The sequence below is a fragment of the Cinclus cinclus genome, chromosome 25 (genome assembly GCF_963662255.1).
Source record: "Cinclus cinclus chromosome 25, bCinCin1.1, whole genome shotgun sequence".
NCBI lineage: Eukaryota > Metazoa > Chordata > Aves > Passeriformes > Cinclidae > Cinclus > Cinclus cinclus.
The window spans coordinates 2,723,994-2,751,129 of NC_085070.1; the positions used below are offsets into that span (position 1 = coordinate 2,723,994).

The following is a 27,136-nucleotide window of genomic DNA, read 5'->3' on the forward strand; positions in this document are numbered from 1 at the left end:
GTCTCTGTCTGAGTGGCTGTGATGTTTTTCAGTCTTTTCAAGCAGACTGCACCCACAGGTTGTGGGTTTGGTGTAGGCAGCTTGGTGAGGGGCTGAGAGACCGCCCAGTGAGGGCGGCTGTGGGAGGAGAGGCAGTGGCAGCTCAGCCTGTGGAGCCTCGGAGGATGAGTGTGTTCCCAGATGAGTGCATTGTTATGAATTCCCCAACGGTGGGGGAAAACTTTGATCAGAGCTTGCACCTCATTAGACATCAGAGAATTGAGCCGTGAGACACCGATCCATAGGCAGCCAGGCTTCATTAGCTGGGCTGCTCATGGGACTGGCTGTTTGAGGAACACGGGGAGGCTACAAATTGACTTTTGTTTTTAATTATGTTTATGAGGACTCAGTGTTCCCCCCCGCCTTCGACATTATTTTGCTCTGAGGGCTCTAGTGAGATCAGCTTTGGGCAGCTGAAATTGGTACATCTTTCTCATCAAAGTGAGCAAAACATTTCCTTTAGTTGAATACTGATGTGTGAATCCCTCTGCTGTGCCCAAGGGATCATATTTTGGATCATGGGCCAGGTTTCCCTCTTGGTCACCAGATCCCTTGTCATGTATCCATGTTTCTCCTGCATTGCAAGAGCCAAATTCCAACCTGATGGTTTGAATGAGCCCAAAAAGCCCAAGTTAAACAGGAATGTCAGGAAACAGAAATGTCAAAAAGAAACATTTCAACATTTCCCAACCAAACTTTTTCAGAACTTTCCTATAAAAAAATACCTGGAAAAGGCTTTGGGATGTGCCAGCTGTGGTTTGGGGTCAAACAAGAAGGCTTCAGAACTGCAGAAATAACTGTGGGACAAATCCAGGCAGGATTTAGCCATTATGGCAGATCTTCGCAGTTTTGGAGAGCTTTGTATGAGCTGGGCTGCCTGTTTTCCATCCTCTGCCCTGCCCTTGGTTTTTGGGGGGCTTCTGCCTGAACATCCCCTCTAACAGAGCGAGGCAGAGAACAACCCCGAGCGAGGCAGGCACAGCATCACATCCATAAGCACAATTCCTGTGGAACTCCTCATTTGACAGACATGGAAGATGATAAATGTGGCCCTGAAAAGCCTGATTTGCACCATTCTCCTTCTCAGCTGTGATCTGAGAGGAGACGTGCCAAAACACAGAAGCCCCATGTGCTACAGAGGGAGCCCACAGCTGAGAGGATGGAATTACTCACTCACGGACAGCGCTCCAGTCGGGATCACAGCTCAGAGAGAAAATAGAAGCAGGCAAGGTAGTGCTGCTATTGCCTTCAACCTGCTTGATCCAGACATGGAGAAGAAAAGCCGAGTGCAGAGCAGATGAGAGAGACATTTGCCTCCTTGTGTGCAGGCTGACAAGAACCAGGGCTGGAGGAATTCATTGCGGGTTCTCTCACGGGTGGAGGGGGGAATAGGAATCCGTCCAAGCTGATTAGTGAGAGGTCTCTCAAAGAGACAGGCTGGCTGGGTTTAATTCCCTAGTCAGCATTCCCAGTTTATTGATCTCCTCCTAAGTAGGAGGGAGGAGGAACAGATAGAGGGATGGTGGGGAGCAGGGAGAGGAGAGAAAAACAGGTTGAGGTGGTGAGAGAAAGAAGGCAGGGGGAGAAAAATGAGGAGTGGAAGAGGAGAGCAGGAAAATGGGAAAATGGCAGGAATGCAGAGTTGGCAGAAATGCAGAACCAGCAGTGATGATGCTCCAGCTGTGCCATCACCCAGCCCCAGAGCTGCCACAGGAGATGGGGGCATTGCTGATGGAAAATGAAGGAATCCACCTTGGCTGTCCTCTCCTAGATCCTTGTCCACGCCGTGTCCGAGGAAGGGATGCAGGAGCAGCTGGATGCACCCCTGAGCTGTCTGGGTGAGCAGGGAGGATGGTCAGGTGCTTGCAGATGTGCTCCAGACCATGGGGCAAAGGCACGGAATTTCAGCATCCACTGCCTCCTGCAGCACCAGGGGTGGAAGAGGGAGAGATAAAGCCTTTGCAAGACAGGAACCCCCACTTGCAGCAAGCAGGAAGCTTTAATTTCTAGCCCCAGCTGGTTGTGAGATATTGGGCATTAAAAGTACATTATTCTGATTGCTGTCTTACTTCTTTTTCCACTTTTATTCCTCACTTGGATTCCAGTTTGATTTTAGTGTGTAGTCCCTCTAGAACCACAAGTGCCAGGAGTCAGTGCTGTATACCATCCACAGGCTCAGCCTCCCAGCTTTCACATGGGATAATTAAAGCATTAATCTCTTACTCCAGCAGCCTGGAAGACAGCAGCTGCTAAAATAACATGGAAGGACTGCTACAAAAAGGAGCTTTGCTTCCAAGAGAACAGCAACAACACCTTTGGAGATCAGCAAACCTCCTGGAGCTGAGGAGGGTCCAGCACAGAGCACAGTTCTGGCCTTTGAAACTAGAGGCTGCTCTTGAGTCTCAGATCTGCTCCTCCCTAAAAGCTTCCAACCTCGTATGAGGCCAAATGTTCAAATTTCTTCATACTGGGTAGAGCTTGGATTGGGTTGGTGACTCCTTTTCCAAGGAGCTGATAGATCCTTGGGAAAAGCAGCCTTGAGGTGGGAGATGAGGATCCATAGTGGTGCTCCTGGATGAAGTCTCAGAAATTTTCTCAAAAATTGTTGGCTTCTTGCTGTGGCAATATTGGTTATTTTCTCTTTTTTCTATCATCCCTGCGGGACTACTGCTTTTAAATGTTTTTGGGAGAGTGGTTTTGTTGATTTTTTTTTTAAGTGCTCTTGTGAGTTCCTGGGCTTAATCTCTGTAGAAAATATTAATTTCTGGGGCAATATTGAGGTTTAGGAGAGGGAGGGATCTGATATCCTGTGTGTATGCTCTGTAATAAGGGATGTTTCTTCAGCAGGGCTAAGGAGAAGGTACTGGAGCGTGACTTTATTGAGATTACTGCTCACCTGTGAGGCTGGGGATGTTTGCTACCACTCTCAGAAGAGTGACAGGGATTGTTTAGCCTTGATTAAATGTGGAACATTGGCTTCAGAAACTCCACGCTCCTCTTGGGTACTGGATCCCTTCCCCTGTGTTTTTTGGCATCCAGCTGCAAAACATCTGCAAGGTACAAAAAGGAGGTTTGGGCTGTTGTGAAGGTCCAGGGCTCTCCCTTAAATACATTAACCCAGAGGAGCTTCTGCCAGTGATGCCTTAAGATTTTAGCCTTTACATTTTCCAAATCCTGGGCTGCATTAGTGCATAACTCTAAACTCCATATGAAGTGTCAGCTACTGCCTTCACATCTTGGTCAGACAAAACAATTCCTCTGGGCCTGGAACCCAAGGACACACCACAGCCTCGGACCCTGAGAAGCATAAACAAAAGTGAACTGGGGAGGAGCAAACTGGGGGAATGGGACTTCATTACCTGAAGCTCTAATTGGACAATTAACCCCTGATATGCAAAAAACCAAACTTGTAATCGTGTGAAAAACTCGTGAGCACTGTCCGGGTTGGGGGCAGCCTCTGGGAGCCTTTGAGTGCCCAAGGTGGATCCGTTCAAGGCTTTTAATAAATCCCCACTTTATTCTCTTAACTCTGTCCAGCCTCTGCTCTAGGGAGCCACTCCAGGGCAGCACAGAGTGCAGATAGAGATGAAACTTCTGGCATCTGCTCTGAGAAAGCCACCCCTGCAGCCCCCACACCCTGCCACAGGGTATCTCTTCACCCCCAGGGTTTCTCTTCTTGAGGTGCCAGTGATGTCCAGAGCTTGGTTAATGCTCCTCAGCCCAATTTCCATTGGCTGCTGTGGATGAGAGGGAGAAGATGGATGAGTTCCATTACTTGATGTAATGAAGAAAAGGCTGCCTGATGAAACCTTCACAGCCAAAGTTCACTAAAAGCCCCCAAACACAGATCAGTAGCTGAGCTGGAGCCCTCATGGCTGCCCATGGGGACTCTGATGGAGGAGCCCAGCAAGGGATGGAGCTGGGAGTGCTGGAGCTGGAAAGGACAGAGGAGAAATGGTGCAGTGGGTGTGAAGTGGGACAGGTGAGGAGAGGAGGGGGGTTTTGTTTTTTATGCCTTGTTCAGCTCTCTGGTTCATTGTCTTTTGCTCTTCCATCCCCCCGGGGGTAAATCACTGCCTCTCCAGGCCCTGGATTGCCAGCAGAGCTCTGTTGCCACCTTCCTTCAGCTGCACTCTTCTCATGCATGTGAGAATGAGAACAAATCCTTGGGAACTTGCAAAAATTTATTCCGGAAGAATGGATCTACACTGAAAAAGAAAACCAAAATAACCCTCCCAGCTTCATCCAGGAACTACTTCAAGCATCCAACCCAGGGGAGTCATGGCCAAAAGCAAGCCCTGCCCCGGGCTGCCCTGGAGGAGCCACCACTCCAGTCTCCCCTCTGCCCCAGCTTAGCAAGGACTGCTGAGAGCAAAATTAACTTTTAATTAAGTGGCCTGTGGGTAGACGGACAAAAACCCTGGGAAGGTGATCTGAGGGTACACTTAGGGCCAGCTCTGTGTGCATTGCTTTATGGACCTGGACTTCATTACCCTGAGAGCAGGGAAGTGCATTCCCAGCTGGAGAGAGGTGAGTCTGCAATTTTCAGCTGAGTGAACAGGTCGGGCAGAGTGTCAGCAAGCCCTCCTGTATTAAGCAGGAGATGTCCAGGTTTTCCTCGTTGTAGAAGACAACTCCTTCAGGAGCAGGAGCCCACCTCCTCCTTGCAGCTGAAGGTTCCCACAGGTGGGAGCCTGGTGTTGGGAGGGCAGGGATGTGGTGCTGTCAGTTGGCAGTAATGGGATTTACCTGCTTGCACACAGTGATACAGTGCAAAAAAAAAAAAAAAAAAAAAAACAAAAAACAAACAAACAAACAAACAACAACAAAAAACCCCCTCCACTGTGCCTCTGGAATAGCTGCAATTAACAAAATCTGAATAATCTGAATAGCCAAGGGCTGGATTCATCTCACAGACGTGGTGCGAGACAGCTTGAAATGTACCCACAAGCACTGATCAGGGTCTCGAGCCTAATTAGTCCCCGGGAGGCACCCGGTTAGGATGCAAGAAGGATGTGATGTGGGCTCCAGGCACATCTGTCCCACACAGAGCATGGTGAGCTGCTGTGAGGAGGGGCTGGAAGCTGTCCTTGGGATGCTGTCACCCTGCAGGTGCAGCAGAGAGGGCACACGGGCAGTGTCAGAGCCTCTGCAAAGCCATCCCCATCCTGCTGCTGCTGGAATCAGACAATCCCAGCAGGGTTTGGGTTGGAAGGAAGGTAAAAATCATCTTGTTCTAACCTCTACCATGACAGGGACACCTTCCCCAGCCCAGGTTGCTCCAAGTCCTGTCCAGCCTGGCCTTGGACACTGACAGGGATCCAGGGGCCGCCACAGCTTCTCTGGGCACCCTGTGCCAGGACTTCACCACTCTCACAGCCAGGAATTCCTTCCCAATATCTCATCCATCCCTGCCCTCTGGCAGTGGGAGCCATTCCCTGTGCCCTGTCCCTCCATCCCTTGTCCCCAGTCCCTCTCCAGCTCTCCCAGAGCTCCTTTATGCCCTGGGAGGGGCTCTGAGCTCTCCCTGGAGCCTTCTCCTCTCCAGGTGAGCACCCCCAGCTCTCCCAGCCTGGCTCCAGAGCACAGAGGCTCCAGCCCTGGAGCATCTCCTGGTACCTCCTCTGGACTGGCTGCAGCAGCTCCAGGTCCTTCCTGTGCTGGGACCCCCGAGCTGGGGTCAGCTCTGCAGGTGGAGTCTCAGCAGAGCAGAGGGGCAGAATCCCCTGCCCCAGTGCTCTGCCCACACTTCCATAGGGACAGACAGGGCTCCAAAACTGTGTTTTTTTCCTTGACTCAGCCATTTCCCCACCTATAAGAAGAGGATAATGATACATTCTTCCTTTAGAAAGGGCTTGTCGTCTCCAAGCATGTTACAAACTCTGGTAACAATGCACCTTAATTGAACATTTTCACTTTTTCGAGTTCCAAGAGAAAGTTTGCTGCTAGAATAATTCTTATTTTATCTGCATTGAATACCTTGAGGTGTGTGGCAGAGTACAGATGGTCACATCCAAGGTGGGAAGAGGACAAAAATCTCTTTTGGGCTCCCCACCCTGTTGTGACACTGAGGCTCAATGTGCTGAGCAAGCACCTGTAAATCAAGCCAGCAAAAATTAAAGGCCCCAATAATGGGTTGGATTAATCTGCTCTGACTTGACTGTCTGAAAGTTGGATGTCACCGTTTGGGGTTTGTCGCCTTGGGCTCCCTCCCAGTCGGTGCAGAGAAATGAGCATCTCCAGAGGCCATTTATCTCCTCCCAGACAGCATGGCTGGATGAATTGCCCTCTGGAGGGGCTGGTCTCTCTCTCCATTGGTAAAGAGAGCCCTGAGTACATCTTATATATTTCTATTAAAAGTATATGGACAGGGATGAAGGTGAATCCTGCCTGTTGGGATGGAAAGGAGACAGGTCTGCGGCTGCTCTGGGTACCTGTACACCTAGCACAGGGGGATAACCAACACTGCAGGAGCTGCAGCCTGAGGAGTGCTTCCCTAAGGAAGGGAAGGTTTTTTGGCTGTCACAGTCACCTATATCATGGTTTTGTAGAAATCTGTGTAGCTGCATCTCACACGTGGGCACAGGACAAAACCTGCTGGTCTTGAGCAATCCCTGCAAGCAAATAACACAGGTCCAACCAGCAAAGGTTTGCATGGAGACACCAGAGTGATGGGCAACATTATAAAATCATAAACCAGAGGAAATGCAAGTTTTGGGCTCCTAACTACCAAACCCCTAAACCCTGTGCATTTTGTCTTCCTGAAAACTATTCCAGAGGTGTCAGAAACAAACCATGCGCTTCCAGTCTCTTGTGTCCTCCTTCTGTATTTCAAATGAATAATAGATAAAGGAATCATTTTATTTAAAGAGAACGAGTTGAATAGTTTGCTTAAGAAAAAAAAAAAAACACAAAAAACCCACGAAAAAATCCACACAAAAAGCACCGTGGCACTTGGTCCTGATTTCTGTTATAAAGGAAAACTTCCCTTTTTCATTTATTATTGAAGTAAATTAAGCTGATTGTCAGAAACGTGTGTGTTGGGTGAAAACGCTGCCATTGTGAGTTGGGATGAGATGAATGAATTTAATTTACCCCTTCAGTACATTCAGCAGGCAGCTGATGAGCAGCTCCAGCTCTCGGCTCCCTGCCTCCCCCTGGGAAAGCCCTGCCAAGCTCCCTGGGGGATTTTCCACGCTGGGATTTTGTTTCTTCACAGGGGCACCTTGTCTCCTTGCCCTAGGGCTGGACAAGGAAAAAGAGGACAAAGAGACATATGGGTTTCTTCCCTGCTCCCTCACAGTGTATTGTAGCAGCCAAGTCCTCGCTGGGTTTTTGTTTTTTTTCAGAGCCAGAAAACTGCTCGGAAGCTGCTCCAAGCAGGCCAGAGTCAGGTGCTGCTTCCAGGTTTCCTTGGCCTGGGGATCCACGGGAAGCAGGGCTGAATCCCCAGGCAAAGGGGGAATTGGGAGAATTGCTGGGTATCACGGGTGTGTTACAGGCTTCTGCCACACCAAAGTGTTTCCGTACCCCCTGGGCATCCTGGTCATGCCATGACAAGTTTTTGCCTTTATTTTACATAACTCTTCTGTATTCTTAGTGCTCTTAGCATGCACACTTGCAATTCCTTAAATCTGATAACTTAGCATAGCCCTGGTATTCTGTTAGGCCAAAAGATCAAACATGATGGAAGCCTCACAATTGGAAACTGGAAAGCTTTACGCTGTCTTGGGAAACAAAAGTCCCCTCTAGAATACAACCTGTAAATTAAAATTAGGCCCCTCTAGGGAAGAACACTTCAGGATAAAGAGATATCACACTATCCATTCAGGCCTCTCATTGAAGCATCTTTGTTAGATATGCTGATTTGCAAAGTCAATAAAATTGTATACACAATCCACCGTGCGAGTGCATTTTCGGCGTGTTCCCCCTTGGGGAAGTGTTGCACCATAAAAATCCTTATTAAATATTGAAATAAAAACCCCTTATCCATTAACTATGTGTGGCTCTTCATTTCAGGACTAAGGAAAAGACATCACTGTGGTTTTGTTGCAAGTCAGGCTATGAATAAACAGCATCAGGCTTGGGATGAGGAGTGTCAGATCCTTTGGTAGATCTCCAAAAGCACCATTTCTGATCTTGCTTGGATCAGAGCCATGCTGCTGACTCCAGGCCCAGCTCTTCCATGGATAAATGCAGCCCCCTTCCAGCCTGTGGTGGAGAAGACATCACTGATTTCCACCAGTGCCTCCAGGAACGAGTCAGGAGAGTTTTTCTCTTGGAAATTGGAGTGGTGGGTTCTTATTAAATGTCCTGCAGGAATGCTGAGAGCGTGTGTTGAGCTTCTGTCGGGACAGTGAAGACAGAAGTGTGCTTGAGGCAGGGAAAAGCCCTCACCAGCTGGGAATAACAGGACTGGTGGAGGAGGGAGATGCTGCCACTGAGACTTCAGCCCTGGTGTGTGGTGAAGGAGCCATTGAGTTCTGGGTTATTTCTTGTGCCACACAGGCAGCCAGGCAAAGGCTAAATCCTATAATTATGCAATAATTAAGGTTGTGAAAACCTATAGGATCGTCAAGTGCTGCCAGGCCCTTCATTAAGCCCTGTCCATAAAATGTCCATGTTTCCACTGGCTGCACGCCCTGAGCTCGTGCATATCTGAGTCTGGGCCAGCTGTGGTAGAGGCTCAGAGAGGTGAAAATTCCTGGAGAGAGCCCAGCTTGGGAGAATACAGGAATACTGGTATTGCAGGGAAAGCTTTTGCTAGAAAAGAAAGAAAGTGATCTCAGAACAAACATAGGGTGACTTTTCACAGGAGAGTGTAGTACCAGGACAAGGGGGAATGGCTTCCCACTACCAGATGGCAGGGTTGGATGGGATATTGGGAAGAAATTCTTCTCTGTGCGGGTGGAGATGCCCTGGCACTGGGTTCTGAGTCCAGCTGCTTCTCTACTACAATGGAACGACCTGCTCCAGTGGAAGGTGTCCCTGCCCGAGGCAGGGACTGGGACGGGGTGGGCTTTAGGGTCCCTCCCAACCAAAACCATTCCATGATCTTGGAGCAGAGAGGGAGAATGGGGGCTGTGACCAAGCCCCTGCTGGGAGTGGCTGCTGACACAAATCAGCAGTGAGGGGGATCTGAACAGGAGGGTGATGCTGGGCTGGGCTCTCTGCGTGGTAGTTTAGCACGTAGGTGAGACCTATGTGCCGTGTTTGTGCTGAATTTGGGTGTTTGGAACACCGCTGTGACCATGGAAGTGTCTTGGGCACCATCCTCCCCCTCCGCAGTCGTGCCTTCAGGCTGTGCAAGAGCCCTGGGGGTTTGGGATGGTGCATAGTAACCACAAGGGGACCTCCAGAAAGCTCCAGTGAGCCCTGGGAATCGCTGAGCTGGGGGCAAGAGCAAATGAAGGGCATCCTCTTGGAAATAAAAGGCAGAGAGAAGGAGCCACAGCAGACCTTGGCACTGGGAATGTTTGCCACTCTAATATTGCTGGCTGAAGTGTGATTTTTCCCTCTGCCAGTAGGTCTGTGTACACAGAACTTCCACTGCTGCTGCAATTTCACCACTCTAAAGTAGTTTCTCTGTCACTGCTTGTTCTGCCCAAGGAGCACGACAACCTGTCCTGGTACCTTCCTCACCAACGGCACTGAGCCACTCATTGTCAACAGTATTTGGGTACCTGCAAACCAGGACAGCTGCTTGGGTCAACTTATTTCTTGTCTGGATTTGAAAACTTGGACCTAAAAGTTTGTTCTAGTTTTCTTCTGATTATTATTAAGACTATTTTCAATATTTATATTCTCAAATTCAATATATTCTGGATTATTCTCAAGGATAATCTCCAGCCACCATTTTGTGCTTTATTCTCCCCAGAATTCAGCAGCAATTGCACAAGAGAATATGGCAGAGGGAGAAGGTTTGATTGAAGCTTTCTCCTGTTTGGTTTAGCTTGAATTTCAGGCAATTTTGGTAACTTCAATGGCTCACTTTGGGTCTTGATTTTGGGGTTGGCCAGGCAGGACTTTGCTTCCCAAGAGCAGCTGAGGATCAGCTGCAGTGCTGCAATGAATTTAGGGCCAGAAGGGACTTTTAGATCACATAAACAGGCCCTGGAAAGTCATTAGATAGCTCTTCCCTGAGCCTTGGATTTGGTGTTTGTCGAACATAAATCTTCTGAAAAGGTGCTCAGGGTTGATTTAAGGATCTCAGGAGATGCTGAACCCAGGGCTGCCATTGGTAGTGGCTTTTAAAGGTTAATCACCTTTGCTGCTAAACATTTGTGCTGTATTTAATTTGTCTGTCTTTAACTTTTTGGTTGTTGGTTATTGCAGTGTCTTTCCCCCCTGGGAGAAATCACCTGGCATTTTCTTTGATCAAACTCCTGTTTCTCCCCCCAAGACTAAGGAGTTTCCCTGTGTCCTTCAGCTGAGCTGTGTTTTATCATCCAATTTATCCTCACAGATTGGGGTGATGTGTCCTCTTTTACCATCTAGGTTTCTCCAGCTTCTCCTCTTTGGTTATTTGATAAAAATTAGAAATTAAAAGGGCTTTGCGAAACTGATTTTACAGTCCAACAGTTTACAGGGAATGGGAGAGGGTGAGGTCTGTGTCGTGCTGCTCTACTGCAGAAATAGCCCTGATAAGCACAGGAGAACCACGGACACTGCTGGGCCTGGGCCAGAAATGGGTGGGACAAATCGAAAGCTTTGTGTTTTATAGAATGTAATAGATTTTAAATTGTGTTTCCTTTAATGAATGACTCACCCAATTACCACAGCCTGAACACCTGCGCCCGAGACCCGAAGTCTCCAGAGAGACTTTTGCTTTTAACAATATTTATTATGCTGAGTGTTATGGCATTAGGAGGAATCAGGGAAGGAGGGAGGCTGCGGTCGTGGGCAGCCCTGGGTTATCCTGCCACAGTGCGCGCCAGGAATTTCCAAGCACCCCTTTCCACCAGGCTAATCTGGAGAACAGGAGCAGGCTTTGCCCAAACTCCCCGTGTCGTGGGTGGGCTGATTCCTCTGGGTCATCCAGGTGGGGAGATTGGGCAAAGGAGAATGGCTTTGGGCTGACTGGGACAGGATTAGATTGGGCAAAGGAGAATGGCTTTGGGCTGACTGGGACAGGATTAGATGGGATATTGGGGAAAAATTGTCAGCTGTGAGGGTGATGAGGACCGGGCCCAGGGTGCCCAGAGCAGCTGTGGCTGCCCCTGGATCCCTGGAAGTGTCCAAGGCCAGGCTGGACAGAGCTTGGAGCAGCCTGGGGCAGTAGAGGGTGTCCCTGTCCATGGCAGGGGGTGGGACAGAATGGAGCCTTAATCTCCTTTCCAACCCAAACCATTCTGGGATTCTATGTCACTCCTTCCAGTGTCTAAAGGGACTCCAGGAGAGCTGAAGAGGAACTTTGGGCACAGGTTTGGAGGGACAGGATAAAGGGGAATGGCTTCCCACTGCAGAGGGCATGGTTAGATGGGACATCAGGAAGCAATTCTTCCCTGTGGGGTGGTGAAGCCCTGGCAGAGCTGAGCAGCTGTGGCTGCCCCATCCCTGGAACTGCTCAAGGCTGGATGTGGCTCTGAGCAGCCTGGTCTGGTGCAAGGTGTCCCTGCCCATGGGGAGCCTTGGAATAGGATGCAAATGCACCCCTGAAGCCATGAGGGCCAGGTTAACTCAATTCTGACCCTTTTTTTCTCAGGAGTGGGTGATCTGGGAAGGCGATTTGATATCATCTTGTAAAGTTATTTCTCATCCCCCTACTCCAGCATGGAGCAGGTCAGGGCTGAGATTCCATTGTGTGGGGCTGGAGGAGCTGTCTGGGAGCAGATTCCAGGCAGGGCTGTGGCTGTGCTGGCTGGAGGGAGACAAAAATATAATTATTCCAGCCCCTGGTGCTCTCTGTGCTCTGCCAACGCTTCTGCAGGCCAGAGGGCTGAGCTGATGTATTTATGCACCTTCCCCTGTCTGTGTTTAAACAGCACCTTGGAAAACGCACTAAAAGAAGCCACAACTCTCCTCAGTGTCCTCTAGGGGTTTTAATTTATTTTTACGGTGTTGGATCCTTGCTTTGTCGTGGATTTTTTAGGGTTGGAAGTTGGCTTTGCTGCAGAGCAGGGGTGGTGCAGAGAAGCAGAGGCCAGTGAAATGCAGAGTGTGGAGAGATATTGTGGGTTAGGATGGAGGGATGTGGCAGAGCTCCCAATGATCTCTGGTGTTATTTTATAGTCTATACATTTATAATCACTCTGTATTTTTTTCCCAGTGGATCTAATTGTTTTGGGCCCTGTTTTTTCCTGGGGCACAGCCAGGATTCCCTGCTCTGTTCATGTCTTAAGCCAGGCACTTCTCCTGCATCCCTGTGGATGAATCCTGGTGTGAGCTGAGGGTGCTCAGTGCTTGAGGACAGAGTTACCCCCAAATCAGACAGCCCCCAAAATTGCTGTGGAGCTTCTTGCATTTTCCAGCTGTGGATTCTGTGCAAGAGGGAAGGTTCCTACATGAATCCTTTGACCAGTTTGTCATGCTTATAAAAGATTGTTCAAAATAGTTTTATTGGTTCCCCCAGTGACTAAAAATAGCAAGAAACAGTAAAATTCTCTGCATTTTGTGTGGGATGAACGTACTTTTCTCATTGCAGGCAGGACCAGGCTGGTTTGAAGCCACGCCAACTCTCCTGGCCATGCTGGATGCTGCATCACCTCCAGGAGAAGACAACTCCGAGGTACCTCATTTTTGCTTTTGGCTTTCTCCAGGTTTGAGGTTTTCTGGTTGTGAGATGATATGTGCCTGGAGGGCACAGAGCACTTGTCAGTGCTCTGAGGGTGGTTTTTCCTGTGGCTGTGAGGTGCAAAGTGCCTCACAGTGGGTTTTTGGGAGCGTGGTTTCATCTGGCTGGCATTAGGTAGCCCTGTTCCATCCAGAACTGGGAGATTTTAAATATGATTTTGAAAACCTGGAGATGTTTCAAAGCTTATAAGGCTTTTGACCTGTCTCATTTATGCTAACCTCCAGCATTGCAAAGGGATAAGCTTAGAAATGTGAATTATGTGAAATACAGTGTGAAATCTTTTGAGATGTCTAAATCATGTGCATATACACACAGACACTTCCATCTCCTTAAAACTTCATCTTTCCTTCCTCAGTCGATCCGGGTGCTGGGAGGATTCATGAGCAGCTGGGGAAGAGCTGGGAGGAGGGGGAGCATTACAAGGACTTAGTGGTCCCCATCTCCCATCCCCAGTGGCCTCCTGCTCCTCTTTTTGTTTCCTCTGCTCTCCATCAGGATCCAAATGCAACATCCTCATTCAAATCCCCTCTGGGATGTGGGGACAGCAGGAACACCCCCCAGCATGCTCTGGGTTCTGCATTTCTGAGGCTTCCATGGCTTTTTTGATCCTTTATTTTCTATTTCACAAAACTGAGACCTGTCATGAAATGTCTGTTAAGTGACACATTGATATTTCTCCCTGAATAGAAGTTTTCAGAATCTACCTGGTTTCCATAAAAGTGTGTGCTCTTCCTGCTAATTTTTCAAGTGGATATTTCAAACCTGGTAGCTGTGCTTGGGCTCTCTGCTGTGCTGCAGAGGCTTTTTTTTTTTTTTCATGGTCTTGTTAAAGAAAACAAGAAGTTAAGTGTGTGCCAGGCAGTGCTGGAGGCGTGGGGGTGAGGGTGGGATGTGCAATATTTTCCCCTTGGTGGGAAAAAAAAACAACCCAAATCTTCAAAGCTTTTGAAAATTTCAGCTCCTAAGGGGTGAAATTTGGCTCCTGGCTTTCTCATCCCACCTCCCTGTCTTTTGTTCCTGCTGGCTACTCCAGTCCAGCACTGGTGTCCCTTGGTGTCCATGGGGAGATTAGAGGGCAGGGACCACCTTTCTTCCTCCTGTGGCATCAGAGCTGCCTGATAGCCCCTTCTGGAGGCTTCTGTGGTTGAGGGGGAATGGGAGGGTAAGGAAACCACAAGGGAAAGGCAGAAAGAGGGAATGGAGGGAATGAATGAGGCGGTTTGAGCAGCATCAGTGATCCCAGATTTTTCCAGTCATTCAGTGATGCTGTGTGTTTGCCATCTAATTCCATCCCAAACACCCTAAACTGGAAATAAAGCCCTGTTTAATAAACAGCAGTCGGCATTTCATTTTCCTGAATATTCTGGGAGCAACTGCTCATTATTCTGATGATTTCCCCCCACTGTAATTATTCTAAACGACCATTCACAGATTCCACTGTTGACTTACACGTCCGTGCAATCTCACGCTGAAATATGTATATATTTTGGTGTCCTATTGAAAATTCAATAGGATCCAATTTCAATTGCTATTGCCTTCACCACCGTGCCTCCCCTCTCCAATTTTCCAATGCTACAGCTGCACGGCAGAGAAGAAAGGATGCAGCAGACATAAACAGCAACGTCCAGCTGAAATGGGGAGAGAAAAATTACTTCCTTGTACTACCACACTCCTGACATGAGCTGACTCTCTTTTTCCTGTTTTGTTTTTTTCTTTTTTTTTCTTTCCTTTTTTTCTCCCCTTTTTCCCTTTTTTTCTCTACCACATTCAATTTTCTAACTCTGCCAGGCAGGTTGCAGGACTAATCTTGAATGTGCTTTGAGCCTGCTGTATAACACCACGGGCTTTTAAGGCTTGGGATGGGGGAGAAGGAGGAGGAGGATGTAGGGAATGCAATCAGTTTGGGGTGGCAGGATGAGCAGGAGAAGCTAAAATTGCAAATGAGGGTTATTTGGGGAATACGAATCCCGTTCCTCCCAGGGCTGGTTTACCTGGCTTTCTCTTTTGGCAGATGGAGAGTGGGAGATGTGAATTAGATGGGAAAAAAATCCCTAGACAGTCTGCAGGGTCTCAAATGGCGCTTTCATCACAGCCAGTGTTTTGTAACGTGCATGTTTATTTTCCCCTTCATCTGGAGTACAAAGGATGTTGTGTTTGAGACCTGCCAGGGCTCCACTGGTGATGGGAGGCTGGGCTGCATTCGGAGGTGTCTCCCCAGCTCTCAGAAACAGAGCAGGTGCTGGGTGGCTTTGAGCACTGCAGCAAAGGTGTTGTCACTGCTGCACCTTCCAGAGCTGAGAATATTCATCCATCAATAACATCTGGTGGGTTTCTGTCTGTTCCCAGCTCCCAACGAGCTCTCTCCAGGTGGGATTGTCTGAGACGCCAAGGTGGCTGCAGGTTTCTTTATTGCCACAAGTCCAGCTGGTGTGGTGGGTCACTGCTGAGCCACCTCGGTGTGACCTCAAACTTCAGAGGAGCTGGAAAAGAACAGTGCAAGACTTTTCTCCCCAAAAATTTAATATCTTCTTATCACTTTGCAAGAGATGGTTAGAAATGCAAAAAACTTGAGGGCGAGTATATCTTCCAACACTTTCCAGGACAGACTTGGGCGGCTGGCTGAGTCTTTTTCTTCACTCCCCGAGTCAGAGAGGGAGCTTGAGGAGGGGAACAAAGGGGAAGGGAAGGTAGGGATGTGCCAGGGCTGCATCACCCTCAAGGCCAGCAGCACAAACACGGCAGCAAACGGCCGCTATCTCCTCGAGCCATCTGTTTGCAGAGTCTTCGCCCAGGCACTGGTACCTCTGCCCACATGGACTTGTTACCCCCTTGTAATCCGTAGGTAAACAGACTTTTAATCAGCTGGAAGCAGGGAGAGGAGGCGATGAGCCACGATAAGAGTCCGGTTGGGATGGGGAGTGACGGCAGCACCAGCCCCGGCGGGTGGGTGCTGGGAAGCACCCCTGCAATATCTTTGGAATACAGACAACAATGGTTTGTTTGGGGGAAGGGAATGAATGAAGGGAATAGTGGGACCAAGAAGAGCATGGCCTCTGACACCTCTCCAGAGGCTCCTACCACCTTGGTTTGATTCTGTGTTGCTTGAAATCAGGAATTTTATGTAGACAATAAAATTTCTTGGAGAATAACATTTCTTTAGGCAATAGAGATGCCCTATCCTTGTGCACTGGATAAGGGCAGGGCACTGTGGGCATCACATTCCTGCAGGGGTGCAGGTCCCTGCTCCCTCTGAGCTTGCAGATTTGAGATGTTTGGGAACATTCAGCCTGAGAGAGTTCTGGGTGGCTTTTGCATGGTGCTGCCTCGTGTCCAGGTGGGCACTTTACCTGGCTGATCCAGACCCTCCTCCATCCACCCTTTCTTTCTGCTTCTTCTGCTGTGAAAACCACGTTGTGCCTCAGCATTTATTTTGCCACCAAAGAGTCACAGACTATCCTGACTTGGGTGGGGTAATCTCATCAAGTCCAACTCCAGGTTCAATTTGAAGGGGAAACAAGATGTGCTTAGTACTCAGGAGCTTTTACCTCCCAAGGGTTCTTGCAAGGTGCTGGGATGCCAGAAGTGCTGCAGATGTAGCTAAAAACAGCCTCAGCCAGAGGCCTGGGATTTGTGAAGGGGCTGTGGGCTCTGGGAGCCAGGGCAGTGACCCGGCGCCCTACAGTACATGGCATTACCGTGTTTAATGTACTCAGTGCTAATCTTTCTCTAAACACAGGCGATCTTGCTGAGTTCAGCACTGAAAGAGCAATAAGCAATGAAGGAGATGAGATTAAGAAAACTCACAAGAATCAAATGTGCTAGAAAGGGCTGGGGAAGTGCCAGGGGCACTGCAGTAAATGACCTCCCTGGGAATCGAGGACAAATAAAATCCATGCCCCATGTCTCTCTCTCCTCCCAGGCGCCTTGCGCCGATGCCGGAACCCTCCCCTCCCTGGTGGGGCCATAGATGTTGCTTTCAGGGTTATTTTTGCACTGGAATACAACAAATCCTCTGTGCTATGGGGCCGAGATGAGGATCCGTGTCGCTGTATTCAGAAAAACTAACCTCTCGAGCTCAAGGAGAGCTGCTTCAGTTGGCAGGAGAATTATTCTGTCTGGAACAGCCTTGAGAGGGCAAACAAAACCTCTGAGCTGTGGCTCTTGTTTCCAAAAGCTCTCTCTGCAGGCAGGGATGCTGGTGAGAGTGTGTTTTTTTTTCTTTCTTTTTTTTTTAAATTTGTGAGCCAGAAACGGCCAAAAATTGACCCAAATGCTATGAAGATGGGATGAAAATCTGGTGCAGCACCCTGAGGGAGTCAGTGTCCCAGTCTGAGCTCTGCTGAGCTAGATGTGGAAAAGACTTACGAACAACTTGCAGGTGCTCAGTGGGCATTGTGGGGTTTTTATCCCAAAGGATGGGATGGTAGAGGTGATGGGGGTGGATGGAGTTTCTCCCCCAGTGCTCAGCAGCCTGAGGATGTCCTTCACGGATCCCAGGCATCCCAAATCTGCTGCCTCAGATCCCTACCCCAGCGCCGTGCAGCCTCGGAGGCTGCGAGGATGACTTGGCAGTGATATATTTACTACAATTACCATCTCCCTTCCCAGAGGAGGAAAAAATAGATGAATAATATGTTTTGAAGGTGTCATGGAGTGAAAGCAAGAGAGGAGCTTGAGCCTGAACTTATGAATAACTTATAGGCTTCCTCCCTTCATGCAGCTGCTCCGTTTGGGCTTATCTTTCTCACCCGTAGGAGGTGTAATTAAAGGAGCACCCGTGGGCACACGGCTGTCTGGCTCCGTGTGTCCCCTGCACGCCAGGGCACGGGGGTGCTGGAATGACTTTGTGTGGACACGTGGGCCGGGCTATGTGCGGAGCTTGACAAATTCTCCCTCTTGTCAAGAAAAAAAGGGTCGTTCTGCACACAATTCATCGCTGGTGTTTTTGGCAGAGTGGTGGAAGCGTTGCCTTAACTCTCCCCTTGCACTGGTGAGCCACGACCAGAAGTAATTTTAAATGGGGAAATGCTGCAAGGTGAAGCAGTTGAGCCCTGCAAGCCGAAAATCCGGGGGATTTTGGTTCCCTTCATGGCACAGCTGGAAATTCCCTCCCTGGCCTCATGTGGTGGCTTAGCCTTCCCAAGTCTTATTTTTCCAGCCCTAAAATGAGAAGTAATTTGCTCTTGTCTCAACACCTTCCTCTGCTTTCTCTATTTTGACTTGAAGAGCTCAAGGGAGGGACTGTTTTTACTGGGTGTACACACGGAGTCGAACATAATGGAACCAGGATCTTATCAAAGGCATGCCAATGCTATTGTAATGCATATAGTAATTATAGGGATGTATATGGAAGGAAGATGAAAAAAACCCAATGAAACATGGCATTTCCCTCTGGAAAAAATGTTGGTGGAATAAAACCACGCCTGGGAGTATGTCAGTTCCAGCAAAAAATGTCTATTAAAAATTATGCAGCACTGTTCAGCAAGGTCACAGCGCTCCTTTTAGAGCCAGTTAGAGGTTTCCTTGCAAAGCAGCACATCACTTTTTTTTTTTTTCCCCTGCAGACTTTTAGCCAAGGTGGTGTGTTTTGGGCTTTTACTCAGATTTAGAGGCAGAAAAAAATTAAATTCCATAGAAATTTTGCAGGAATTTCTGCTGAAAGGAGCCTTCTGCATCTCGATATGCACAGGGGGATGGTGTCCCTGGTCAACACCAGGTATAAATAAATATTTATATATGATTTCCAACGAATAACTTGTTCTCCCCATCCCTATCTCAGGAGTGCAGTCCTGCTATCTGCATGTTCCTATCAACCCAGCACATAGATATGGACGAGTGTAATGGAGATATTAGGCATTTATTGCAAGGCATTCTGTTGAACATCACCTACTGCTCAACATGAAAAGTTGATGTTCCACAAAGCCACAAGCCAAAGGCTCCTTAAGAGCTGTTCTGGTGCATCGGGTAAATATCCATGCTTGGAACGAGCGCTGTGTGGATTAATAATGCATGGAGCAAATCTGTAGGAAGAGCAGCGACTGCGTAGGGCTGACTTAGAAACTGCTCTCCCTGCTTAGGCAAATAGGCAGGGAAGTTGTGTTTTTTAAAGCATAATGTGTTGGTAATAAACCAGACTAACCTAATCGACCGCTTCCAGCTGCTCCAAGCACAGTCACTGGCTCGGCAAGCTGGGGTCAAAGGAGCGTTGCCAAGGGTGGTAAAAATTGCTGTGTGGCATCTTATTGTAGGCAATTTATGCTGCTGGGATGGTGGGAAGCAGTGGAGAGGCTGAGATGGGATGGGGTTAGGAATCTTCCCCTCTCTGCAACGTTTTCTATCAGCTGGCAGTCGCTGGGGTGGCTCTGGAGCAGAGGAACACTCCAAGCCCTGACATCATGACAGGATTAAATCCTCCATACCCTGTATTTGCTTCTGGAGATGTATCCTGCACCATGGGTCATTAGTGCTACTGTGCTCGTTAGCTCCTCCTGTCCTGATGAGCTGGGAGGTGGTGGAGGCCCTGGCAGGGTGTGGGGTCCTCCCAGTGGTACCAACATCGGGGTCAATTGCCCAACCACAGCCCCAGGCCATGAAGTCTCAGCCCCCTGCCTTGCCCCCTTTCCCTCTCTGCTGTTTCTGATCCTTGGGTACCAGTTGTCCCTGATTCTCTAGCTGGAAAGGGATTGTTGTGTCTGACTCCCCTGTGAAGAGAACTTGCTAACACCTAATGTGAAGTTTCAGAGTTACACACTGAGCAGCAGAGATTCTGAGAAATATAAAAGTAAAACCCCAGGCATCACCAGGAAGTGGTGGTGGAGAGCCCTGGATCCATTGGAGCTCCTCGAGGTGTGGGGATTGAGCCAAGCCTTGGGAGGGGTAAAGGAAGGAGAGCTAAGAGCCCTCTGTATCAGTCTGCAGCCGTTTTTTGGCAAGCCCCCATGGAAAGGGATGGATCCCAGCAGTGGAGGTGTTGGGGAGCAACCAAGGATGGGTGAAATGAATCTGGTCTGTGCCTGGGGACAGCGTGACCCTTTGGCTGGCTGGTGGCAGGCACGTGAAGGCATCGAACAGGGCTGGTGGGAACATCCAGTCCCAGCTGCCAGTCCCTCCCAGATTCAAATGTTTGACATGTGAATCATTGTCAGGTCTGTGGGTGGGCCTTGAGCAGAGGGACCTGTGCCTTGTCACCTTCCTGGAGCACAACCACCGGCCTGGATCTGACTCCGAGTCTCTCTGGGTGATACAGAGAAACACAGCTGGATTTCCAACAGTTTGTAGCCAAGTCTTCTTCTGAATTGTAAAGTGAACAGCTCAGATTTTTGGAATTCTCTGAGGAGGCATAAATACAAAAAGCTGGGATAACTTTAATTTTTTTTTCTCTTTGTCATTTTTTCTGGCTATAATGTTGTTTGAAGGGGCTGTGAGTCACCTCGAGCAATGAAATGAGACATCCTTACCACTTATGAAAGTAATATTTAATGTGATAGCTTTTATTTAGGTAGTTGTAAAGGGGTCTCTGGGGGTCCAGAGCCTCAGATAGTCTTTTTATTGGACAAAATGGGGAAATAATTTAAGTTTTTTGTTTCAAGGACCTTTTCTATGTGGGCATGTGGGTGTTATGCTCTTGATGTTGGGTTGTGGTGAGGACAGATGTGTTTGGTTTGGGAATCCTGAACTGGAGAAAAGTCTATTCTATTTCTGGTGTTGTGAAGTAGGGACCAGTAGTTGGCATGGGCAAGGAGCTGAAGTAGCAGGAACATGTTCAATCCTAAACTGGGTCCAAGGGGCCCAAATGCTGCTCAGAGCAGGAGGTGGGTTTGGTGTGAGGAATCAGATGAGTGTGGTTACAGCACGGAAAAAAAATCCTTGATCTGGACTAAAAGGAGATTTCTGCTTCAAATGGAAGAGTTTTTCCTTATTAAATTGGCTTTCAGAACCATTTCCACATGTGCTTTTGGTGTATGAGAAGAAGAGGTTTGTTGGGGCCATCCTGCAGACAGCAGCTCCCCAGGAAACAGGTGCCCCTCTTCCCTTTGCGCCAGGAGGGTGGGACACGGGGGGGTGTGTGTGAACCCCTCCCATCATTGTGCAGGTGGAGAAACTGAGTCCCAGCATTGCTGCAGTCACTCCAGGAGGGATTCACCCCCTTTCCCAGTGGGAAGACCACCCACAGGTGCTGTGGGGGTGCATGGGTGATGGAGGAGGGGTGTGGACACTGAAAGGGAAATATGGGGGTACAGATGCCGGGGGGATTTAGGGGGATGTGGATGCTGGATGCCAGGGAGTCTGGTGGCACACCGGAGTTGGGGGGATGCAGATCCAGATGGAGGGGGTGCAGATGCAGGGGGGAAGTTTGGGAGTTGTGGCTGCCAGCAGTGAGGGGGATGTGGGTGCTGAGGAATGGGGAATTCAGTGGGGTGCAGGTGCCAGGAGTGGTGCAGATTCTGGTGGGGTTAAGGGGCTGCAGATACCTGGGGAGGGGAAATTTGGGGGTGTGGATGCCGGGGGCAAGTTGGGGACTGCGGGTGCCACTGGTGCCAGGGGTGTGGATGCTGGTGGGGTTATCGGGGTGCGAATGGCAGCGGGGTGCAGATGCCTGTAGGGTTAGTGGGGTGCAGATCCTTGCGGGATGCTGAGGGTGCAGACGCCGGTGGGGTTATGGGGGATGTGGATGCTGGTGGGGTTAGGGGGTGCAGATTCCAGTGGGGTTATGGGATGCAGACGCCGGTGGGGTTATGGGGGTAGGGACGCCGGTGGGTTTAGGGGGTGCTGGTGCCGGTGGGGTCAGGGGGCGGGGGTGCTGGTGGGTTGCTCCCGGTGCAGATGCCGGTGGATTTGGGGGGTGCAGGTGCCGGCAGGATGCGGGTGCCGGCGCGGGGGGGCCCCGCAGCCAATGAGTGCTGCGCGGGGGCGGCTGCGTGCGCGGCCGGCGGCGTGTTGCAGCCGGGCGGCGTGTGCGGGCCGGAGCGGCGGGCACGCAGCGCCTGTCCTCGCACCTGCAACCCCTTCCGACCCCCTTCCCCCCCCCTTTTTTTTTCTTTTGGGTTTTTTTCCCCCTCCCCCATCCTCCGGTGATTTTTTCCTTTTTTTTTTTTCTTCCCCCTTCCTTTTTCCTTCCCCCCCTTTCCCCCCCCCCCCCCCCGCCCCTCTTCCTGCGCTTTGCTCGGGGAAAACGCTGGATTTTAAACCTCTCCCCTCCCGGCAGTGAGTGGGGAAGGAGAAAGAAAACATGGCCCAAGCCAAAATGCACCACCCCGTCTCTTGGGTGATCTTCGCCGGGATGGCCGCGCTCCTCCTCTCCCAAGGTAGGGAACGCCGCGGGGGACGCAGCCCGGGCGGGCGGAGGATGCGCGGTCCCACAGCAGCACCCTCCAAAGGGGCTGGGGGATGAGAATCCTCCCCAGAGCGCCGATGAGCATCCCTCCAGAGAGGGGACAGAGCTGGGAAAGGGTCCCCAGCCCGCTGTGAAGTTGCGGGGGATGCGGATGCGGGTACGGCGCAGGAATTCCCGGTGCACAGGGCTGGCGGCGGGGGGGACGCTTTTCCCCTGGCATCCTGATTATTTTTGCGGGTGCGGAAGGACTCTGCCATCCCAGCACAATCCTGGCAGGATCAGTGATCCAACAGGCTGGGGGGGCAGGAGGGGCCGGGGTTCCTCTGTGCTCTCCCCACGCCTTTGCTTTTCCAGCAAGGTCGTCCCAAAAACTCGGTGCAGCCCCGCTCCTGCCGGGCTGAGAGTTGGGAAGTGCTCACCCAGCCTGTCCCGGATCAGCACGGCTGCCTCCCCCCAGCCGGGGGATGGGGCTTGGAGGGGAGACGGGGACTGTGCAAGGGGAAAAAAAAAAAAAAAAAAAGAGCAAAAAAGCGATGGGGAAAGGAGGGGGGAAGAAGCAGCAGGAGCCAGCCCCATCTGGCCGGGAGCGCCGAGCCTGTCAGCTCGCGTTAGGCTCCTCGCAGCCATCTGGAGGGGCTGTGGGAGCGGGGTTTCCTCCATGGGAGGAGAGGATGGAGCCGCATCCTGCCCCGGGCCGCCGCGGGAGCCCGGGATGCGCAGGGGGATGCGCCGGGGGCGGCGGGTGCCAGGGCTCCGGGCCGGGATACGGGCACTTCTCGGGGAGATGGATGCACCCTCGGGAGGGGATGCAGGCTCTCTTTGGAGCATGGATGCACCCCCGGGGCCAGACGGATGCGCGCCGGGGGGATGCAGGCGTTCCTCGGGGCGGGGATGTAGGTTCTCCCGAGGATGGATGCACCCGGGGGGTGAATGCGCGTCCTTCTCCACAGCCGGATCCAGCCACCCCTGCGCTGCTCCGAGGTGCCCACCGAAGGCTGGGAATGTCCAGAGCAGCCCAGCCTCGTCCCCCGTGTGCCGGGGTGCGGTGCAGCAGGACTCGCCTGGGCTCTGGAAGCCCGGCCGGTGTGGGGCTGGGGGCTGCGGTGTGGGCAGAGGCGGTGCCTGGGTGTCTCCCACCACAAACTTCTCTCTGCTGGGCAGGCCGGGCCCGCTCCTGCGGGGGGAGAGCCCCCCGAGCCGTATCGACCGGCGCAGGCTGCTTAACATGCACATCACACGCCAAGGCACCGCTCCTCTTCGCCTTCCTCCCGCTCTCCCTCCTCGAGCTCTCTCCTTCTCCCAGGGCTGCTGCTTCCCTCTCGGCGTGCCGGCGTTCCTGCATCCCAGGGGCTTCTCGGGGCTTCGAGCCCCGGCCTCCTTGGCTGCCACCTCTGCAGGGAGCCCGGGTGGGCTGTGAAGAGTCAGGGCTTCCCAGGAGAGGGATGAAGGATGTCCGAGCCTTTCCCTCCTCACTTTTCCTGCTCAGAATCTGTCTTTCGTTTATTGTATTATTGTATTATTTTTTAATGCTTGCTTTGGGGTTCCTGACTTGGCTTCCCTGCAGCCTTATTCCGTGCCTCTGGTCATCTTTCCTGCTTCCTCTCCCTGCTTCTATCAAAGCTTCCAGATCAAAAAGTAGTTGGTTTTTTTATTTCTTTATTTATTATTTTCATAACTCTCCTGGGTAGCAGAGTGGTGAGGAGGAATGTGCTGCCTCCCTAAGCCCAAAATCCCCCAATTCCCTGATGTGGGAATTTGATGTGGGTGCCAGACGTCCCTGAGTGCCTCCTGGAATGTGGAAAAGCAAGGAGCCAAGTTGCTCTGTGGTCTGAGGAGGACCAAGGGCAGAGCTGTGGGAAATTGGTGAAGTATTGCACAGGGCAACCTTTAGAAGCAAAAACTTGGGGCTTTTTTAAGCTGGGAGTTGCTGCATTGTTGGAGGGAAGAAGTCCCCTTGGGAGTTTTTGTCTTGCATAATTTTATTTGAGAGCCATTTTAAAAAAAAACTCAAACACATCCTACAAATAATGTTGTATTTTAGCAAAAAAACTTTTAAAGAGAGTTTTGGGAAATTTGTGTTCATTCAACCCCAAGGTAATATTTAAGTTTACATTTAGTACTGAAAATCAGCAGTGATGCTTCTGCTTCATGAATTCTTCTGATAATCACAGTAGCTTTTGGAATTCATAAGTTTTCTCCCTTGTTTGCTGTCCAGAAGTGGAGCTGGCTTGTGTTTGAAAACATGAAAATCATTGTCATGCAGGAAAACCGTGTTTTGCACAAATCTCCTCCAAATATCTCCAGAGATGTGTGCTGCCCTCTGCAGCGGTTCATCCATACTCCAGGTCATTTCCCTATTTCCAGCCAAACAAACAATAAGAAAAGTGGTTTGTGAGTGTGCTTGAAAGGAAAGTGGAACATGAAGTGGGATAATTCAGAAGCATTTGACCACCTGCATTTGTGCAAACATCTGCAGGTCCTCCAAGTTTTGTAGATTCTCTTTTGTAGAGATTTTGTAGATTTGTGGAATTAAATTAATTTGTGGCCCTAACATGGGAACTGTTGAGTGCTGTGTCTGCCAAGAAGGAGCCCCCTGAGCCCTGGCATGTCCAGCGTGGTTGGACACCACAGGAGCTGTTGGGTGCTGCAGAAAGAGGCTGGGGCTTTTCTTGGGTGCTGCATCCCCTTGGGAAGGAGCTGGAGGTGTCCCTTGCATCCACTCAAAAGAAGGATGGAGCCATAAAATGTCCAGCCACAACTTGGGAAAGGAGATGGGAAGAGGAGAGGTTGCAGAGGGCTGGGATAGCCCCAGGCATCAGGAAGTGAGTGGCAATTTGGCAACACAGCTCTCATTGTGTTTGCTCTGTGTCATCTGTGTGATTTTTAAATAGCAGCAATCAAAATCCAAAATATCCTCACACAGGGACCAGGCAGCAGCGTTTTTTCTTCCCCCTTTCCCTGGGTCTAAGTAAAGGGATGTCCTCACATGCGCCCCATATACCTGACTCACAGCTCACCTGGATTTCTTAAGGAAGAGGTAAAAATCTCACCCCAGCACTTGGGAGTGGAAGAGACAAGAGAACTCTTCACTCAGCCATGCGTAAAAGGATTAACCAGGCTAAAAGGTCATAGAAGATTTAGCTGGGCCTTTAGCATCAGTAAGCCAAGAATTATGGGAATTTGATTTACAAATTAGCATAAAGACCTTATTCTAATAAGCATACAAGCTGAAATAGGTATGTAAAATAATAGCATGTGTCAACATCCTACACAGAGTGTTCCTCATCCGAAAGAATTATTCGCTCGTTCGATGTGGCTGGGATGCAGATAATTCCCAAAGAGAGACAGGCTGTGCTGGTGTTTGATGGAAAGGCTGGATCTGACCCAGAGACACATCCACAAGGAGGAGAGGCTGGGTGCTTCCCCTCAGGAAAGGCAGGATTTGGAATCTGGGCTGGAATTCTGCATCCTGTGAGAATTTTCTCTCAGTGGAGGGGTGAGGGAAAACCTCCTGGCAGTTTGTGCAGGAGGTAATTGCACTAATGAATGTGTGTAAGAAAAATTACGTGTATCGACATCTTTTTGTGAATGCCTGGATTTATTGGTCCTAAGGAAAAATATTAGATGTGGTTAATAGTAATCGTGCGGGTCAATAAAACGTGATATTCACCCCAACAGCAGAAAATAGCTATTTAATAGGTAATAACAGTAATAATCAATACCTACATGATTAGATAACCCAGTTATACGCAGTACATAAAAGGAGGGGAATGCACTCTGCCTGCTCTATGGCTGGGTTTGGAGCGTGGCTGAACATCCGTCATTCCTGTTGATTCTCAGCGGGTCTGTGAGGAGGTATCAGCACCTCTGGAAATCAGGCCAGCACGTGGGATTAATTGGCACATTTTTAAGATGCAGCAGAGCAAACAGGAACCCGAGCAGACCTTTGGAAAGCAGTTGCACTGTGCAAAACACTGGATGGCACCCAAAATGCTGGAAAGGGGCTTGGGGTTTTGGTTTGGGTGGTGGAGTTTGGAGGTGGGGTTTTCCACATGTGGATTGCTGCTCCTCTCCTGGGAACATCCCTGCTCTGAGCTGGTTACACAGCAGAGGATTGGCAGGATACAAGGAGAAGTAAAGTTGTTGTAGTTGCTCTACTCTGTGGGTGTGGAGAGATGTCCATCACAACAGATGGAGATTAAAATTACAAACATCAAAATGAAAACTCCGTTGTGTGTAATAAATTACCTGAGAGCACGGGAGCAGGTGCTGGAGTAGGTTTGTGTTGTAGCTACACCAGGTAGGTTTAGGTGCCCTACTGGTGGACTGGAGATATGTGAGGTCCCATCAGTGCTGGAAAAAATTTCAGGACATGCAGTTGTTTACTGGCCATGTAACACAAGTAAACAAGGTGCCTGTGGGCCCGTGAGGAGGCAAAAATTTGTCCATCTCACATGTTCATGGCAAAGGTTTGGATCTGCAGCTTGGGCTTGGAGCTGAGATCTCGGTTTCAAACAGGGGCCAAAATGACCAAAGGTGCTGCATTTGGGGATTCTACGGAAGTCCAAATTGGTTTGGGTGTGCTCTCTCTTTCTCACATTTGGGATGAGACTCATGGGTCAAAAGGAGTTAAATATCAATTTGATAAGCAGAGGGAATCAGGTGGGAGCTTGGAAAAACCTCCTCAGGTAAAATTAAACTTCTGAACCATCCTAGGGACATCTCTCTATACAAGACTGGTGCTCTGGAGGCTGCAGCCAGTTTTGGGATATCCTTAGGTTTCCCAAAATCTACTTCTCCTTCCTCCACATAGGAGTTTTGACCAGCACAGTAACCCTGGCTCATGGTTTTTCCATCTTCCTTTGATTTATGCCTGAGATGAGTGTATTTGATATTAGAAGTGCCTGCTTTGTGTATTTTTCTTGCAGTTTTCACTTGGTAATACCCATATTGTGATTTCCCCCCTCCAT

At 49.9% G+C, this 27,136-nt stretch overlaps 1 protein-coding gene across 1 annotated transcript in view; it reads left to right on the top strand.

Annotated features, from left to right (window-relative positions):
* The first annotated feature begins 22,061 nt into the window (after window positions 1–22,061).
* Window positions 22,062–27,136, top strand: part of NTM (neurotrimin) — a 350,196-nt gene continuing 345,121 nt past the window's right edge. Inside the window, exon 1 of the mRNA XM_062508540.1 lies at window positions 22,062–22,137. Coding sequence (XP_062364524.1) covers window positions 22,062–22,137 — 76 coding nt within the window. The remainder of the gene's footprint in view (window positions 22,138–27,136) is intronic.